General features: G+C 38.5%; 1 protein-coding gene across 1 annotated transcript; it reads right to left on the bottom strand.

Moving 5' to 3' along the window:
- Nucleotides 1-16402: 16402 nt before the first annotated feature.
- CCR6 (C-C motif chemokine receptor 6) lies at nt 16403-18144 on the bottom strand. Its single transcript, XM_031504527.1, has 2 exons — nt 18136-18144; nt 16403-17488 (listed from the first exon to the last, which is right to left on the bottom strand). The coding sequence occupies exons 1-2, from the start codon at nt 18142-18144 to the stop codon at nt 16403-16405; spliced, it is 1095 nt and encodes a 364-aa protein (XP_031360387.1).
- Between the last annotated feature and the right edge of the window lie 854 nt (nt 18145-18998).

Here is an 18998-nt window from a genome sequence, read left to right as displayed (position 1 = left end):
AAAATTAGAGGAGCTTAAGACAAGTACTTTTGCATTGAACTAGAAATCTCTTGCTAAAGTGTTAAGACCTGATGACAATGTTGCTTTCATGTTTCCTGGTGGTTTGCATGTTCAGAATGAAATAATCAAAATATGCTTTTGTTATTTTATTTAAATGGCAAAACATGCTGGCACAATCCTGAATTGTAACAAAAGTTAACATACAAGGATGTTGAATTAAAGAGAACTTACAAAGTAGTCCAGAGCATGCAAAAAATCCCCACCTACCGTAGGACTCCTCAAGTCCACTAGCAGGTAAAAGTTAGGTATCTCAAAATATTTCTGAGGCATACATTAATGCAAAGTGGGGAAGGTTTTCCTTTTACCTCTGGATGGCTGGTTACACATTCTGTTAGAAGACTTACCAGTGAAAAAAACATAAGCAGTTCTGCATAGGGGCCAAAAGCCACATTCACTCCTTCCAGGAAAAAAAACAAAAAAACAAAAAAACAAAAACTTTATAAATTAGGCTTGCTTTTTATTTTCTTTCTTCACACCATGAATCCTCTCTGTCCTGTGACCTAATTTCAACAAGTCGAAAGAGAATGGCTGAGACTGAAAATACCTCACCCCTCAGTAAAGGCATTTTGTGGAAGAAGGCTGACCTGTGGATTTGAAACCTGTCTGGCATAGACTCAGGCAGGTCCCTGCTCATTACTCCTGAATGCTGTGTTACTTCTTTAAATGCATAGCAATATTAAAGCAACTACCTTTACCATAATAAGATACATCACAGACCTACTAGTTCTTCATACTTTATGTCTTTAAAGCTTAATGGGACCAAATTAATGCAATGTCCTTTGCTATCCTAAACCTACACTGCTTCCAGGAACAAAAGAGGACTTTGAGTGCAGGTTTTTTCTCCTTTTAATTCAAGTCAGCATTTTGTCTGTGGCCTTATGTGTTAGCTGAAGGCATGTAAATACACCCAAAGAGAATCCTATAAATACATTTCTTACTGTATGGGTTTTGTCCTAAGTTCATAGTACTAACTGTACTTTCTTTCTTCAGAAATCCATTAAAGGATTCACAGCACTGGGGCAGGGGAAGAGAAACTGGTATGATGAAGCCTAGCAGACTTAAGACACTTTCCTTCTCACTCTTCAGCCCTTCCTGAGAACCAAAAAAAAGTGGCACGGCCACAAAACAGTTCTGCTCCCAATGAACTGCTGCCAGTGACAACAAACACCTTGCTAATTGTGGCATCTGGGCAGAGATTAACGAGCAACATAATTACTCCTTGGAAGTTCTGCTTTGATTAGAAAACTTAGAAGCCACAGACTGTGTACTTGTTCCACCTGGTCACCCCAGACATCTTGATGGCTTTTGCCTGTCATTTCAACCAGACTTTTCTTTCAGGTAAAAAGAACTGGATGATGAAGGTTTCATTTACTCACCCATAGTCTCCATCCTCTCTCTTTCTCAGGCTGTTTCCCTAGTGCACAGCAGTGGCTCTTGACAGCTAATTCACGGTGGCATAGCTCCATCAGGAAATCTGGCACAATGACAGCCAGGCCTGTTTGTGCCACTGCTGTTGTGGCTTAGCTTCTGGCTGTGGGGTCAATGGCTGAAATCCTGCTTATCTCATGCTAAAAACTTTGACTGCCACACACCACCTAGTTTGAAAACAAGACCTTCAATCAGTTCTGATGCTGTGTTCTTCCTCAAGTTTCTCATTCCCTTCAGTCTCATGCTTCTTTGCACTGCTGGCATCATCAGGAAGCTCAGAAAGGGCCCCACAAAGCAAGCAGACAACCCAAGCTGCAGAAAGCCTGGCTTTTGGTGGTCTCTGTTGGGGTGGTGGTTGTCCCTTGCTTCCCACCTGGTGCACCTACCCAGGCATACACCTCCTGTCTGCACACGTGCTCCACAGCTCTGGCAGACACTCAGCTTTTCCAGCTGCTGGGAACATGCTCAGTGACAGCACCCACTGCACTCCAATGGTGCAATGATCTGCTTGTCCATTGTTTATCCAGCCCAATATTTTGTCATTCCTACAGAAGGTTCTCTGAACCCATGAGACTGAGAGGGGATGAAGTAAAGCACCTTTTATTTTGTTAGCTAACAACAGGTATTATATTCATGAGTGATGTAGATGAAACTTGCTAAAATTTCATTTTCTTTTATGAAAGCAATAATGTAAGGTCATATTTCCCTAAAACAGTGCCAGCTCCAAGAGTTTCCAGGATAGAGGACAAGGGGATGGCCATAAAGCCTTAGTTTTTATTGTTATCTTTAACTGTACCTAAAGTTATGCCTATTGTCTTAAGTGAACTTTTACAAGAAGATGTTCCTCATATGACAACTGAAATATATATAATTTTGATTATAAATTATTCCATCCAAACGGGTCAAACGAGATGTGCTATGAGTATTTTTGTATGTGCATGGGGGAACAACAAAAGACATGGCTGTCTGAGACAACATTTATGTCACAACCTTTATGATTAGAACATAGGAAAAAAACTTTGAAAAAAATGTAGATTTTCAATTCTAAAAAGCTCTTGCTGGAGGACTCACTTATATTGTCAACCCAACCTGGGTATAAAGAAGATACAATCTTCTCAGTCATACTGGAAGATGGTGCCCTGCTTGTCAGATCACGGGCAGTCTGCTGTGATGGATGGTCTTCCTCTTTAAAAGTGTCTGCTTCCATACCCTCGTTTCCAAAATCCATTCTAGGGAAGTGTGACAAAAGTCACCATGAACAAATGTGTCATACTGATGTAGCAAATCCTGTGGTTTATATTCTTTCTTTATCCAAGAGAGGTTTTGTTTTAGCCCAGGCTGAATTCAGAGTATCTTCAGACTCCAGAAACTGTATGCAAGTTGGTTGTGATTTTGGGGGGAATTTATGGTGTTTGTTTTGTTTTGTTTTGGGTATTTTTACCGTTTTTAATTATAGAAAACAACACCTGCCCACAAAAAAAGCAGTAAACTGTTCATAGGCTCCAAGTTCAAATGGTGAGCAGTTGTCAGCTGCCAGCATAAAGGTTACGGTCTGTAATAAGGTGCAAATAAAAAGCCTGTTTGAGGCTTGTCACACTGACATCACATTTTGTACCAGGTGCATGAAGACTCCATGTCCTGGTCATGCTTTCTCCAAAGTACAAATGAAGGAAATACAATCTCAAGAGTGGGAATGGTGGGATCTGGAAAGAGGGAACATTTGCCAAGAGTCTCTCTCAACAAATACTTCTCTTTAGGTACCTCAAGTAAAGCATTATGAAGAACTGGATTTTGTGGGGAAGCTTTCTTGACATGATCATCAAGAAAAAGATATTCCAACCTTGACATTGATAGGGAGGTGTCTGAGTGGCAAATGTGACACTCTCAGCTTTTGTTCCAGCAAAAATAAAAGAAATTCCAGTACCTGTCCATCACAATTTACCTTCTTCATCCATTTAATGTATTTTAAGTTCAGAAAAGTAGGGGATGTATTCTTAACACACAAGGTTTCATACCTTCATACCTAAGAAATTGTTTATGCTGGAAACTGCCTAGGCTGGTAGCTGACTTCAGTTTATATAAGAAACTGAACACAAAAGCTGGCTCTATGATGAACCTTTTCAGTGTTTACTTTCTCATTGTTGCTGGTTGTCAGGGAATTATTGAATAAACAGAAGTTCTCTAAAGCCCTGATCCCTGCAGTTCTTCCTGATCTGCACCTCTCAGTCAAAACCACACGAAGCCACTCATGCTGCTGGCAACAGAGTAGTTCCTCAGTAAATAAGGCCAAATAAGTTCAGCTGCTCCCTGTGAGGCAGAAGTACCACTTCTGCATGGCACTGAAGTGGTACTTGGCACCACCACCTTGGCAACCAGCAGGAAGAAGCAAGGAATGGTGGTACAAGCTGAAGATTGGCTTGTGAAGTGTTTGTGGGGAATCTGTGCTTTAACAGATTTTTTTTCATTTAAAAACTATCAAAAAGAGCAATATCTTTTATCTCAGGTCATTGCCTAATAAATATTAGACAAAGTAAAAAAGAAAAATACTTTACACTTTCACAGGCCTTCCACCCTGGTAATTTTAAAACATTTGGTGTGTTAGCTGGAAGAGTTAACCAAGTCAGTATGTCTATAAATGCCTGATCTTTTAATACTGCTGAAACCTCACAAATTCCCCTGGGAAAAAAACAAACAAACAAAAAAAAAAAAAAAAAAAAAAACACAAAAAAAACCCAAGCATAAATCTAATTGAAAGCCCTAACAGTTTTAATCAGGTCTCTAAAACAGCATTAGGAAGTTAACCCCATGTACCAAGGCTTACAGACATCAGCAAAAGCCTCACAGCCAGACATGTAGCGCTACAAAAGAACTGCCAGTGACAGGGTACACAGGGGAATCCTCTTCCCATTCCACTCTCTGAACGACTTAGGGAAGAAGAATTTTCCTAAACCCTGAAGCAGTTGCACAAGTTTTTCCCTACTGAAGATAGCAATGAGAAGCCATGATTTGTAAATTGTTCTTTTGCTTTTTAAAATCTTAGTATTAACAGTGAAGTAGCAGCCGTAAACTTAAGGCATATAGATAAACAGAAAAAAAGATACATAAATCAGTGGTGGCAATTTTCTTGTAAGTAGCACAGAATATAAAATATTCAACAAGCATTGAAGTGCTGGACTTATCCTGCACTCACTGCTTTCTCCAAAATCTGATGAATGGTTTACCATACTTCATCTTCACTGCTCTGATAGCTAACAATCCAGGTACAGATCTTGATCCTTCTGTGTTGAAAATCAGAGAACCCCAAAACAAAATTACACTTTATTTTATCTACTTATGCAAATAAGTATGCTTCATGTGTTATATTGCCCTTCTGTAAACATGGACATACATGGACTTTTGGAGGAAGTCCAGAGAAGGGCCACAAAGATGATTACAGGGCTGGAGCACCTCTGCTGTGAAGGCAGAGTGACAGGGATGGGGCTGTTCAGCCTGGAGAAGGATTCCAGAGAAGACCTTACAGCAGCCTTCCAGTACCTTAAAGCAGCCTGCATGGAAGCTGGAGAGGGACAAGGACACATAGTGATAGGAGAAGGGGAATTTGTCTTAAGGTAAAAAGGTTTGAAAAGTTTAGATTATATATTAGGAAGAAATAGTTTACTTTTAAGTTTGTTGAGGCACTAGGACAGGTTGCCCAGAGAAGCTATGGGTGTCCCATCCCTGGAAGAGTTCAGGGACAGGTTGGATGCAAATTTGAGAAACGTGGTCTGTTGGGTGGCATCCCAGCCCATGGCAGGTGGTTTAGAATTTTAATGTCTCTTCCAGCCCAGCTCATTCTATGATTCCATACCATGTAAAACCCAACAATAACATAAAATGGATGAAGTCTGGCATTAATTTTTATTAACTTATGTATGCTGTGGAACATCTCTAAACTGACACAAAGAAAAATACCACGCACAAACACAAAAATTCCATTAAATATTTTACTGTATTTAATAATTCCCAAAAATATTTAGCTAGCCAACTGCTTTTATAGAGAAAAACAGAGCTATCAGTAATATCAGAGAAATATCTAACACTTCACTTCATAGTGATTTTAGTGAAAAGCAAGACTGGTATCAACTAAGCAAAAGGGAGTGCCAGATGGTTCCTAGAATTAATTAAATTTAGGGTTTAATGATAATCTTCAAGTCTTTTGTCATAAGAGATGGACTGACAAATACATTTAGGAAGTGTATAGATTGATCATGCTTTTTAAAGTTATTAATGGGTTTGTGATATGTTTATATTTGCCTGCTTTTCATTATACTTTGAGATTCAGTCTTCTTATACAGTATGTAATTTTTTGATTAATAATAGAAATAGAATATTAATAGAAAATTAAAAATTTATTTAAGGTGAGGAACACAGCCATTTATTTGTATAAAGCTGTTATTTGCTTCATGTGACCACAGTGGCTGGTGCATTTGAAAGCTGCTATTTGATAACTGATAAAATTCATTACTGTGATACTGTGGCCACTGACATCAAAGACTGGCAAATTATTTCTAATCTATGGCCAGTTCTGCATGTGTTATTTGTCTCAGTATTTGCTACTAAAATATCCATCATGCCACTGGAGTCAAGAGGAGCAGCACTGGAGCCCTTCCTGTGTGGTGAAATGACACTGGTCCTCACTCCTAGCTGAGAGCAGCTTGGCTGAACTTGGCCTGCTGCAACATTTTTCTGCAATGTGTGAGCACCTTAACACTGATATTCCTAACATTTTTAATTCTTTCTCCAAGTGGATGGCAGGTCCCCTCCTGGCAGGATGCTACCAGCTGCTTAACTAGCACTGGAGACTTTAGAAGCAGCCACAAAGTAGAGCATAGACTAATTTTTCTCTCTTTTTTTTTTTTTTTTTTTTTTTTTAATCCCTCTTTTTCACCCATCTGCTGGTGACATGGACAGCTGTCTGCCCCAAACAGCCTGCTCAAGCATGTAACAGTGGTGTGACCTCCAAACTCAGCTATATCCTGAGTTAAGTACTCAGTAGTTTATCCAGTACTTCCTTCTGGATTTTTGGATAAGCAGTTTCAGACTGAGCTCATGACTTCCCATCTGCAACAGCTTGAGGTCTTGTTCTTCCTGAATTAGTACTTGTTACTGTGATTTGTTTACTAGTTTTGAATGTACACTACTAAGAACTTAGTAACAGTATCCACAATGCAGTATAATAATTCAATTGACATGAGCTACTCTCATTTAAGCACGGCTCATTTACTGTCTAGCATTTAGAATACTCCAGGGTGCTTGAATTACATGTAATTTATCTTGGCCTCTGTAAAAGCTCCCATGGAGAGATTTTTGTTGCCCTGCATGCTGCCCATTCAAGTTTTACCACAGCAGAGTTATTGCAACAGTGGCAAACTTCCAAATCAGTTTGGTTTGAGATTTCTTTTTTCCTCATTTCTATACCATGCCTCCATTAATTTGTAGCATGGTTTAGCTACCTGTTAAATTAACATATGATCAACATTCTGAAAATGTCCCAAATTACATGAAGCTAAAGAAGATCAGTCAGCATGTCCTAGTAAAAGTTTCTCTGGAAATGAAAAAGCACCCTACATGTTTTTCTATAGTCTCCTGTCAGATATATGTGCTACATTTCTCTCACGGCCCATTTCTTATCCAAGCTTCTGATATCAACATTTTCTCCCAGAGTGGAGCAGTGGCTGAGCTGTCATATCCTTAGTATCCATGAGACTAACGTGGTGAGATGTTAGCAATCCTCTGGTGTCCAAATACATTCATATTCAAGAAGAAAATATAATGAGTGCTAATATAATGGGAGTAAAACTGAGTCACAAGCCACATGAAGTCTACCCTGCTGTACAGTTAGTCAGGGGCTATTTAGCAGTGGAAGTGATCCTGAAGTGATCTGCAAAGCAAGTAAATATGAAACAGCAGGATACTTAGGACCTCTGACAAAGAAATTTAAGGAAGATAAAAGCTGGATGAAAATGAGACCTAGAAGTTCATAAATAAGGAAGCAATACACAAGTCTACAAATATATACCTAATATATAAATACATATATAAATATACTTCTTGGTAACACAGAGTTTATGAAGAAGCCATCAGTACCATGTAGAAATAAATCTGGAGAGAAAGCTCTACATATAGAGACACTTGCCTCTGCAGTGGACTGCCACAAGGTGAGTGCAATTCTTTCCAATGGTTCTGCTCAATCCCTGGCAATAAAGTTTTTGTGCAATTTTCTGGGTGGAACAAGGATCAGTTTAGCTATTGGCCAGTGTAGCAAAACCAGTAACTTTCTAAGACAAAACAAGTAGGCATTGCTAACTGAGTATAAGCAGACCCACTGTGGTCCTTTCCATCTTTACCCATTCTGTGACTCTGTAATAATTTAACCCCAAAAGAGAATAGTAATTAAAAGCAGCCTGAGAATGGATTTCAAACTTCCTCTCCTATTGTTAATTTCTATAAATTAATCCTAAACAGAAGAGCTGCCAGCAAATGAATCTGAAATGGACCTGTGATGTTTTGTCCCTTTTGTTATATGTTGCTGTGTATTAGAAGAATATAAATTTATAGGTAAAGTGAAAAAAGAGGCAGAGGTCAAATTCTCTGGAGACACTACTACCTGCTATGAGGAAGAAAAATTATTTCTTCTTACTGGACAATACTCTTGCACCTGATGGAGAAAGCTGAAGTAACTGCTAATGTGTGCTGATATAACTGGGTTCAGATCTTCTGTTAGACAAAGACAGTGCCAGCCCACAGTGATAAAAGACCTGACTTGGGGAAAAAGTAAAACATGACTACATTGTGCTCTGTGATATGATTCGCTTATACAAGCTGTACAGAACCTTTGATTACACCTACAAAGTTATAACATCTATTTAAGGTCTGACGTGTGCATCCTTTTGGTGTAAAATGACAAAACTCTTAAGCTAGTACAGCTATGACACTTTGTGCATGTTGTAACCACCAGAGGGAAATCTTGCACCAGTCTGAGTGTGCAAATAAACTAAACTGGAAGCACACACATGATTTTTTAAAATGAAGCAATGAAAATAATTTTAGGCCTAAAAGAAATGTGTGCTCTCTGAGCAAATCTTAAGAGATTCTTAAGAAAGTAGCAGTGTCTCACAGCAAGTTATGATATTAGATGTGAAATTTCAAAAGTTTGTACTCAACGAACATTGGTACTTTTGTATATCCTACTGCCTACTGAACTCAAAATGAATCTTGAGTTTGAGGTGAGTTTGGGGCTAAAAAGTCCAAATGGTTTCAAAATATCCAAGCATCCACACTTGCATCAAGAAGACAGCAACAAAGATTTGTAGACAGATTTTAAATTGGAGCACTTTTCTGTTTCTGATCTCAGTGATACCACAAAATTGACTCAGATGTTTTATACCATGGCCTCCACTTTTCCATCTTGAGTGAAGCTCACCTTGAGTGAAGTTCCCAAGATCAATGCTTTGCCTGTGCACCTACACTGGCCACAGCAGACAACAACAGTAACGGTGTGGGTACAGCTCACAGCAACAAAACCAACTTTCTGCCACTTACCACTAATCCCTACTTCCTTTGCAAGATGAATTTCCATGAGCAGTACTACTTTGACAGCTAGATCCTTGGTTCTTAACTAGGTAAAGATATTTTAGAACCTCAACCTAACATACTTTTCACACAATGCTTATGTTTATCTGCATAAGTTTAATGAGTTTTTGCAGAGTTGCATCATTACTACAAAAAAAAAAAAGTGTATTATGAAAATAAAAAGAACAGAAGAAGTGAGCAGGAATTAAATCCTCTAGTTTGAACAATAAAGCCAACTTAAAACCATGATTTCCATGTCTCTCTTCAGTAATATGTTTTGAATTACAAATCAACAGATATGTATAGAAAACTTGAGAGGGATGAAAATTGTTTAGAGAGAACAACTGCAATCAGAAATTATTTTTAATGAATGCTGCCTCATGCAGCACAAGACAAGAACAAGAAATTAATGAAAACAAAGTAGAAAATGTTTCCTGCATTGACAAGTCTGTTAAATAAACCCTGTTTTTATGAAAATCCCAGAGCACACAATACTTTCAATAAAAAACACTGTGCTCATGCCAAATAAACTCCAATGTAAAAAGTACATCAGGTTGTTCAATCTCTATTTTCACTGTTAGTATGTCAGCTGATATTGTTCTTTCTTATAAGAAGTTATTCTTGAAATGTAAACCAAACATGTATATCCACTGGCCTGAAAGTACCACAAACTGCAAAAAGATTCTGAACACAGTACTACTTTTATCACTGTTGTTATGAGCTGAATCCTGTTTAAATTGGAATCAGAAAAAAAATACAAAGCTATTATAATTTTCTATTATAATCTTATGAGAAAGATTGTTAAAATACATTATAATTCACCTGAAATGCATTAATGAGATGATTTTACCTTTCATAAATAAGCTTCTCTTAGAAATAAAACTATCAACCATAAATACACATAATTCATGCATTCTTCCCAACAGTATATTTTCTGTATCTTAGTATTATTTTTTCCATTCTGTATATATATATTTGAATACAGTACCTAGAAATTTTTTTTTTATAAAAACATTCTTGATTTCTTGATCTAGCAAAAAAAAAAAAATTACATGCATTAGAAGCAAAACTTGGTCTGATACCTGCAAGAAATTCATAGTTTTAAATCTGAATAGCAAAAGGATAAAAAGAACAGCAATTAGAGTTCCAGTAGCAACTACTTTAATGGCTCCATATTTTTGTAAAAGTTTTTCAGAAATGGAACCACAAATCACAATAAAAACAGTAGCTGGATGATCCAATCCAGGACAAGAAACAAACAAATGAAAAAATGACCAATTTTCTGGCAATTATAGGTTTTTACCTTATCATTCCTAACCACTAGAAAGGACTAAGCATAAATACTTCATAAATAATACTAACATGTTTTGTCCTGACACATCACAACTGTCTGTGCTTGGCATAAATCCAGATCACACATTTTCTATTTTGAAAAAAACCCTTTAATTTCTGTGTTCAGCCACTGCTTCTTGTGGAGGTAGTGGTTGTACTCCCTCTAAATCCTGAGTGAATCACAAATTCATAAATTAATTCCAGTTGTTACAGAATAAATAAATTAAATACATATTATAAATATTATTTTATTAATTTGTATTAACTTTAATAAATATCTGGGAATTATGAAGCTACAGTAAAATGAAATGAGAGTTTCAAAGACTTTTGGTAGAAGAATATTAATTTGACTTGTTTAGCTGAACCTAATATATATAGGCCAAATTGATAATATAATTGATAATAATTCAATATATATTTCCAACAGAAAGGGAGTAAATGTAAACAAAATATGAAGATTTCATTAGAAATACGAAACGCGCATCAGTAGTTATAGTAGGGTAACATGATACCATCAATTCAAAGAAAACGGACTATAAATATCAGCTAGAAATTTGCACAGGCAATGGGTTTCTCAGTTTGTGGGGAAAGCAGCCCTGATTTGGTGGATAAGAATTTTTGCCTTCAAAATAGCTAGATTTTGTTTTCTAGAGTAAATAAAACTTAGATGCCTTTTGACTCAGGTTAGGCAATGGAGTTCATTCAATCAAAAATGAAGAAATTGTTTTAAGGAACTCATCATAAAAGGAACTGATCTATGCTCCAAGTGGTGAAGAGAACACCACTACTCAGTGGTCACATTATTGCCACCATGTCTTGTGTCATTCATCCACACTAGAGGAGGTGTAATTTAATTTCCTCTTCAGCCTGAAGGACATGCAGATGAGAAATGATATCTACTGGTGTAGGAGAATTTGATGGCAGCATTTTCACCATTTTTTTTCCTGAACTTTGCGTAGATTTTTCAAAGAGGCTATGAGCCCTTAACTCACGATGGGTAACAGAGGATTGGTACCCTCTGCCTTAGGAGGTGGTTGGAGGGAATACCCTGACTACTCAGCAGCAGCATAAAAATGTAGGAACCACTTTCAGTGGTTTTGTGAAATCATTTCCTTGGCATTTGTTATAGTATGTGAAAAGTAACCAGAAATGTCAAAATATTTTAAATGCTTCATGAGACAAACTGTTTTGACTATTTGAAATGTTATCATTTTCACTTAATCTGAAACTTTTTTCAATTTTGTCCAAATTTTTAAACCTTCAAATACCATCTCTTGCTACTCTGTAGCAAGAAAATTTCCCCAGGATTTCCACAATTATAAATAACAAGATTGCTCTACAAAGATCCAAAGTAGAGTTATATCTGTTATGTACTTAATCATCATTAATAACCTTCCATAGCAAGATGTTCCTCTCTAGACTGTTTTTTCAAGTTTCACTTTAGTTTCCACTAATCATCACCAAATGCTATCTACCTTGGTGTATAATTTTAATTTTCTATCCTTTGCCTTTCCTTGCTAGAAGCAAGGCACAGATGGCTCTGAACTTATCTGTCCACTTTGACCCTCTTGCAGGTTCACCAATTTATAGTGATCACTCTTCTAAGATATGTAATATATAAATAGAAGAGACGAGACACCACATGAAATTTAAATTTCACCTTTGTGAAGAAAGTTGTCATTTATTGTGTGGAGAAGAATAATAAATGAGGTCCATTTTCATGATCACAGATATCAGAAAACAGATTTAGCTTTAGACTGTCTGCACTGACTTTAACAGTGTGCACTGATGACCTATGTCCTTCTGAACTGCTAGAACAGGAAGCATCAAGCAGGGCCACTTTCTACCCCCCTAAAGCAGAATGGAACCTGCCAACAAGAGAGACCTTGTAGGTCCAGCCAGTACCACAACCCAGACCCAGTCCCAGCTGGAGGAAGATATGAATCAGCTTCTCAGAGCTTATCAGCTACATCTTCTCTGTGCAAGACATGATGCAACACTACATATGTCCTTCTCTCTCTCTTTAAATGTGGTGGGAAACAAGAACCTGTGCAAAACCAAGTCTTATCTTTCCAAAAATCCTAGATGAAAAAGAAAAACCTGCAATGAAAAAGAAAATCTTATCATGTTTGTCGCATATAGCTACGACAACAAGGAGAAAACCCTAATAAAATGCAGTAAGCCTTGAAATGTTGCTCAATAAGCATTAAAAGGAACACCAAGTTCCCAGGCTCCTCTAAATCTGTGCTGTTTTCATGCCTTGAACTACCAATATTAGCCCCAACACATGAGCTGATTCTGCTGAGATGGCCACCAAAGGCATGATGGAATATCTGAGAGCCCACCAGCCACATCCACTGTCCAGCCTGCCACTATGGCCATCTCCTTCTGGACATCGAGCAGAGTAATTGTTCTCTTCCACTGCTTTTTCTCTAAAGTGGTCTTTCTCTTTTGCCTTGTGGTAAATTTCACAAAAAATGTCAAGAAGGTATTACATCTAAGTTATATTTCTATCTACCCACCCTTCCATCTGTAGTTACCCTCAAAGTGTATGCAAAAAGGCCAGCATCCCACTGGCTGGAGCTGTGGTTCTCCCTGCACAGCAGACCCTTGGGAGATGTATTGAGTTCATGAGGTCAGGTTTTGGTAATGGGGGAGCTTTAAGGGTGGTTACTCTGAGAAACTTCTAGGAGCTTCTCCCACATCCAACAAAGCCAATGTCAACTTCTGGCCAAGGCTGAGCCCATCAGCCATGGTAGTAATGCTAAATAGAAAAGTTATTGGTACAGAAGTAATTGCAGACAGAGAAGACAGAAATGAGAATATGTGAGAGAATCAAAACTGCAGACACCAAGGCCAGCAAAGAAGAAGCTGCTCCAGGTACCACAGAAGAGACACATTTGCAGCTCATGGTGAACACCATAGTGAGGCAGGCTCTCTCCCTGCAGCATTCAGAGTTCCACAGGGGCTCAGAGATCCACCTGCAGATCCTGGGGGAGCCCCACATGAGAGTAGGTGGATGCTTGAAAAAATGTTGTGACTTTGTGACTCTGTGGGAAGCCCACACTGGAGCAGGCTCCTGGTAGGACCTCTTGCCCTGTGGAGAGAGGAGTCCTTGCAACCTGGTTTCTTGGCAGAACTTGTGACTTCACAGGGAACACACACTGGAACAGCTTTTTATTGAAGAACTGTAAGTCACTGAAAAGGGCCCACACTGAAGCAGTTTGTGAAGAACTGCAGCCCATGGAAAGAACTCATGCTGAAGGAATTAATGGAAGACTCTGCTGTGTGAGGGACTCCATTCTAAGTCAGGGGAAGGACTCCTCTTTCTGAGGAGGAAGTTGTACAGAAATAACATGTGATGAACTGCCTGTAATCACCATTCCCATCTCCCTGCTGTGAGAAGGAGGTAAAGAATGAGGAACAATGTTACATCTCAGGGGAAAGAAGGGTGGGGGGGAAGGTATTTTTAAGATCTGTTTTCATTATATGACTCTGATTTTTATTGGTAATAAGTCCAATTAACTCCTCCAAGTACCATGACAGCAATCAGTGAGCGATCTCCCCCTGCTCTTATGAACTCATGAGCCTTTCATTACATTTTGTCTCCCCTGTCCAGTTGAGAAGGGAGTGATAGAGAGGCTTTGGTGGATGCTTGGCAACCAGATATGTTAAACCACCACAGGAATCCATCCAGTCTTCTACCCTCATCTATCCTAGGGACAGAGCACTCATTCATGGCAATCAAGATTTTGGCTGCACCTCAAGCAGGACTTTTGGCAAGGCCTTGGAACCAGCACAATTCATGCTCCAAGTGCTGTTTTAGTCCCACGTGTGTACCATGCTCCTCTTCACTCAGCAGCACTTCTCTCCCACATGCATTGGGGAGTAGCTGGCTACGTTTTCTACACATGAATGTCATTTCCAGTGAGCATTTTACCGTCACAAAATCCAGCAGCTGAGAAGCTGTGCAGCTCCTGCCTGAGGCAGCTGTTCCACACCACCACTTCCAGCCTGGGTCCCTCACAGCTATGAGGGGCTGGTGACCTGTGAGGCTGACCCCTCTCCCTGGGGAAGGCCCAGGTCTGCAGGACCCTGCTTTGTTCTCTTTCTCTGCCCTCCCCACCAAGGGAGGATGCTCTTTCCGCTAACCACCTCAGGAAAGCTATGGCACATTTTTCCTGACCTCTCCCGGGGTCCATCAGCAAGTCACCAGTGGTGGGACAGTGACAGTGCTCATCAGTGACTGTGCCTTGGCTGCTGTCTGGCCCCCGAACCCCACTGGGGCAGTGTTTGGGTTGTTCAGTGGCTGAAGGCCAATGCAGCCAAGGCAGTGGGTGGGCAGGAGGTGGGGGATGCCCTTTGGAGCACTGGGAGGTTCTGCCCAAGAGCCCCCACAGCTGCTTCAGCTCTGAACCCCCACCCTGGGGCACGCTCCCTCAGCGAGCCCACAATGGACAGACTGCTCAGATGTGACAGATTTTTCACAGAGTCAAAAGGAATGTTTCATGGCAACATAGCATGGAACTCTTAGATATGAGGGGATCTTTTCCTTTTCAATTGCATTTTTTATTTGCTGAATTCTTTCCAGAAAATCATCATTGCTATGTACAGCAAATGCATACATGTGTATTTACATAATTTTCTATCATATTGCAAAATTGCTATTCAGTTATGATAAATATACACAATCTTTATCATATCTGGTACTGATATTAAAAAACCTGACACTGCAGTGGAAACAAGGATGGATTGTACTAGCCAAAGCAGTACTAATTTCATGTGTCCCATTAATGATATCCTCAAGGGATCTTCAGCACATGCTTCTGACTACCTCACTGTCCCACAGTGACTGCAACAGTGGTAAAGCTCACTCAATGAGCAGAAGATCCACTGAAGATTTGCTGAAGAGTCAAGGCTGGGTAAAACTATTTGCATTTATTATAAATATTCCTATATTCATAGTGAGTCAAATACTGACTGAGTAAAAATTTTGGCTGAATTAAGTCATATTCTGCTCTTTTTTTAGACAATAACTTCTAACTAATTTCTGAAACTATATATATTCATATTTGAGCTGGTAAATGCATTCCTAAGAATCTTTGCTAGTGGTAGCTAAATGCAAAGAAATGCTCCATATTTTGTCACCATTCGCATCCCAACAAATTGTGTTGGAATAATTGCAGTTTTATCCAATTAGTTGTCTTTTAAAAAGTAGACTGTGAATTTCAGGTAGAAAGAGGCAACTTTCACAAAGAGATATTCATCAGGTTATCAGCTTTGCTGGATTCCAGCATCTGAATCCTGTGCTAACCCATGAGAGGAAACTCTAGCAAAGCTTCACTCTTTGCTCAGAATAGCACTGGGCAAAGATTTACAAGACCAAGCACCTCAGCCCAGCTATGTCAGCAGTTCTGAGCCTGTTTTTTCATTCTGCAGTTTGCATTCCTTGTCATGCTTTGCTCAAATGCCATCTCTTTAGGTTAGTATTGTCACAATATGACCTGTCTGCAATATTAAGCACAGTGGAGAGCCACACTTCACTAGGATTTCCAGGTAGAAGTAATTAACAGAAACAATTAAACAAACAGAAACAATTATTAACAATAAATGTAAGAAAGAGAGTAGAACCTTATTCATTTACTTATTATTTTGGGGATATTTCAGTGTTGCAGGACAGATGAGATGCAATTTTTCCTTACACAATGACAAGGGTTCCTCTTTAAACTTAACTTTATAATTCCAAGAGGATGCAGTTTAGAAGAGCATTAAGAGGAGTGAATAAGGTTTTAGTTTTACACAGGACAGTATTGTTCCTTTAACTAAATTAGTTTCCTGAAAAGAGGTGTAGATCATTGGATCTCATTTAGAGGCATAGAGAAGTTCAGATTACTTGCTGTCACATGCAGTGACATTGGTTTGGGTTTCTTGGTGAGAAGAGTCCTTCAGTACTAATGTTGTTCAAATTGTGTTATATAGTAAAAGATGATCCACTGTCAGTCAGAATTTCACTAGTCTGTCTTGAATGGTAAGTATCAGAGTTTGTCCTTGAACTACGTTTATTGTCTTTCTTGTGCCTCTTGCACCATAGGTCCTTCATTAGCTTCACAAAATAACTTCTGAACTTCACTCCAATAAACGCATAGAGCACAGGGTTCACACAACAGTGTAAAAATGCTATGGCTTCAGTGGTGTATTTTGCATAAGCCATTATCTTGTCATTGTCACAAGATTTGTCAATCTTGCCCATGTTGACAGCTGTTATGAGAAGAACAATGTTATAAGGTACCTGGCAAATTAGAAAAACAGCTACAATTAATACAATCACACGTATTGCTTTGTTTCTTTTGGAATTCTGAGCTTGTTGTAAGGATTTGACAATGAAGGTGTAGCAAAAAATCATGAATATGAAAGGTATAAAAAATCCAAATGCAACTTGTAGCCATAACAGCAGCGATTTCAGCATAGTGCTTTCAGAAATCCTGCCAGATCTGTGATCACAAATCTCTTTGGTTTCATTCATGGAGAAGCTGTAACTTTCATTGTACAGAAAAGAGGGACTAGAGATTAGAATTGATGATATCCACACAGCCAGACAAATGAGTTTACTATGTGCGAGAGTCCTTGCCCTGAGTTTAAAAGACTTTGTTGCCTGTACGATAGCAATGTACCGGTCCACGCTGATAAAGGCCAAAAGCAGCATGCCACAGCTGAAGTTGATTGCATAGATACCTCTAGTCATTTTGCAAATGAAATCACCAAAAATCCACTCATCAGTGGCATAATTCATTGCCCACAGTGGAAGAGTAAGAGTAAACAGTATGTCTGCTATGGCCATGTTGAAGAGGTACACATCCGTCATGGACTTGGCTCTCTCATATAAAGCGAAGGTCATCACCACAAAGATGTTACCAAAGAGGCCGATGATACAAATCAATGAATATGCAACTGGCAGAAATGCTTTTGTGAAATTCCTGACTTCCTGCTTAGAACAAGGCGATGTGATCAGATTAACATAGTCTGAATAGTAGGGGTAATCTGTGGAATGAAGGTCTGTCTGTAGAAAAGGAGAACACCAGTTAACACACAGATGTTAATCTTTAATCCCTGTATGGTAGAAACGTGATAGGTAACTGACCACACATTCCAATTACAAATGCATTTAACACTACAGACGATGCTTGTAAGAACTATCTAGGAAATTTCATAAAATCATACTCAAAATACAAATGTGGAAATAATCCCTTTGGATGTCCCAAAGGCCTTCATATTTAAATGCATTGTGCATAAAGGACAAGTCGGCTGTCACAGACAGCTTGTCTCTGTAAAAGTCTGAATTTGAATTTGGGGCCTAGTCTTCCTTTACCATCACACAAGGCAAACAGGACTTTATAGCATGCTATGCATTTCAAAATAATGTAGCTTGACTAAATCAGCCCAAAAATGATTACTTCTCTCTACTCAGCTAGAACAGCAGCCTGTGATACCTAGCCTGAGACACATTTACCTGCACCACAAACATCACACCTGTAGTGAAAATCCAATAAAGAGTGTGCTTTGACAGCGAACTCTGCTGTCAGAAACATCTCTTCAGATTTTCACTCCTGAAATTACAGTGTTTGGATCTGCAACCTCAAGGAACTGGGTTTTACAGAGTCATTGCTTTATTGATATATTAACATAGTTTATCAATTAGGTACTTACAAAATTCATTTTGCCAGTACACTTCTCAGAAAAATTTGTTCAGAAGGACCTCAAAATATTTTCCCAAGTATTTCTGAAAAGAAAATAAAGTAGATTGGATCAGAAAACCAGCACAAGAAGTGTGAAAAAGTAGAAAAACAAAATTGAAAATAAAACCTACTCAAAACAGAATCTCATCACTGTTAACAAATGTTAACAAATCAAAATGTGCAGCTGTAGAAAGTGAATGGTTTTTATCAGTATTATTAAGAGCACAGACATATATTAAATTTTTATTCATAGGCTAATAAATAATATATGAGAATATGTAACTGCTATTTCACATTGAATTTGCACACAAGAAATTAGAACAAATTAAATTTTACTTTGAGAACTTCTGTATGACATTGGCAATCCATGTATTGAGGGAAATACAGAAAATATAAACAGCACTCCCTTAGTATAATAACAACAATGCAACAATTTACCCTTTTATCCCACTCTGACCCTTTATCAGTGACCCTTTAATAGCACTTTCAACATAACATTATTTGTCCTTTTTTATTACACTAGCGAAGTAATAGAAGAGCAGAAGAATAATATCTTACAGTGCGAAGGGTAGTACACAATGTATGAACAGACTGAGCATTCGTGTTTTGTCTTTGTTCAGTGCGCAGATTTACTGTGCAGTGTTCAGTGTGCAGTTCAGACAGAACCCTATGAAAAAAAATTGTTTTCTTTATCACTGTGATACCTAACTGTTTTACAGATAGGGCTTACTTAATTTGTACAACACCCTGTGGTGAAGTATTAACACCTTTATTTAAAAGGGAGAATCTGAGTCATTAGAGTTAAGTATCCACTTAGGAGGTTTGAGACAGTAT

This window comes from Lonchura striata, chromosome 3 (genome assembly GCF_046129695.1).
Source record: "Lonchura striata isolate bLonStr1 chromosome 3, bLonStr1.mat, whole genome shotgun sequence".
NCBI lineage: Eukaryota > Metazoa > Chordata > Aves > Passeriformes > Estrildidae > Lonchura > Lonchura striata.
The sequence above is the reverse complement of the archived record's forward strand: the minus strand, read 5'-3'. Positions and strand labels throughout refer to the sequence as shown.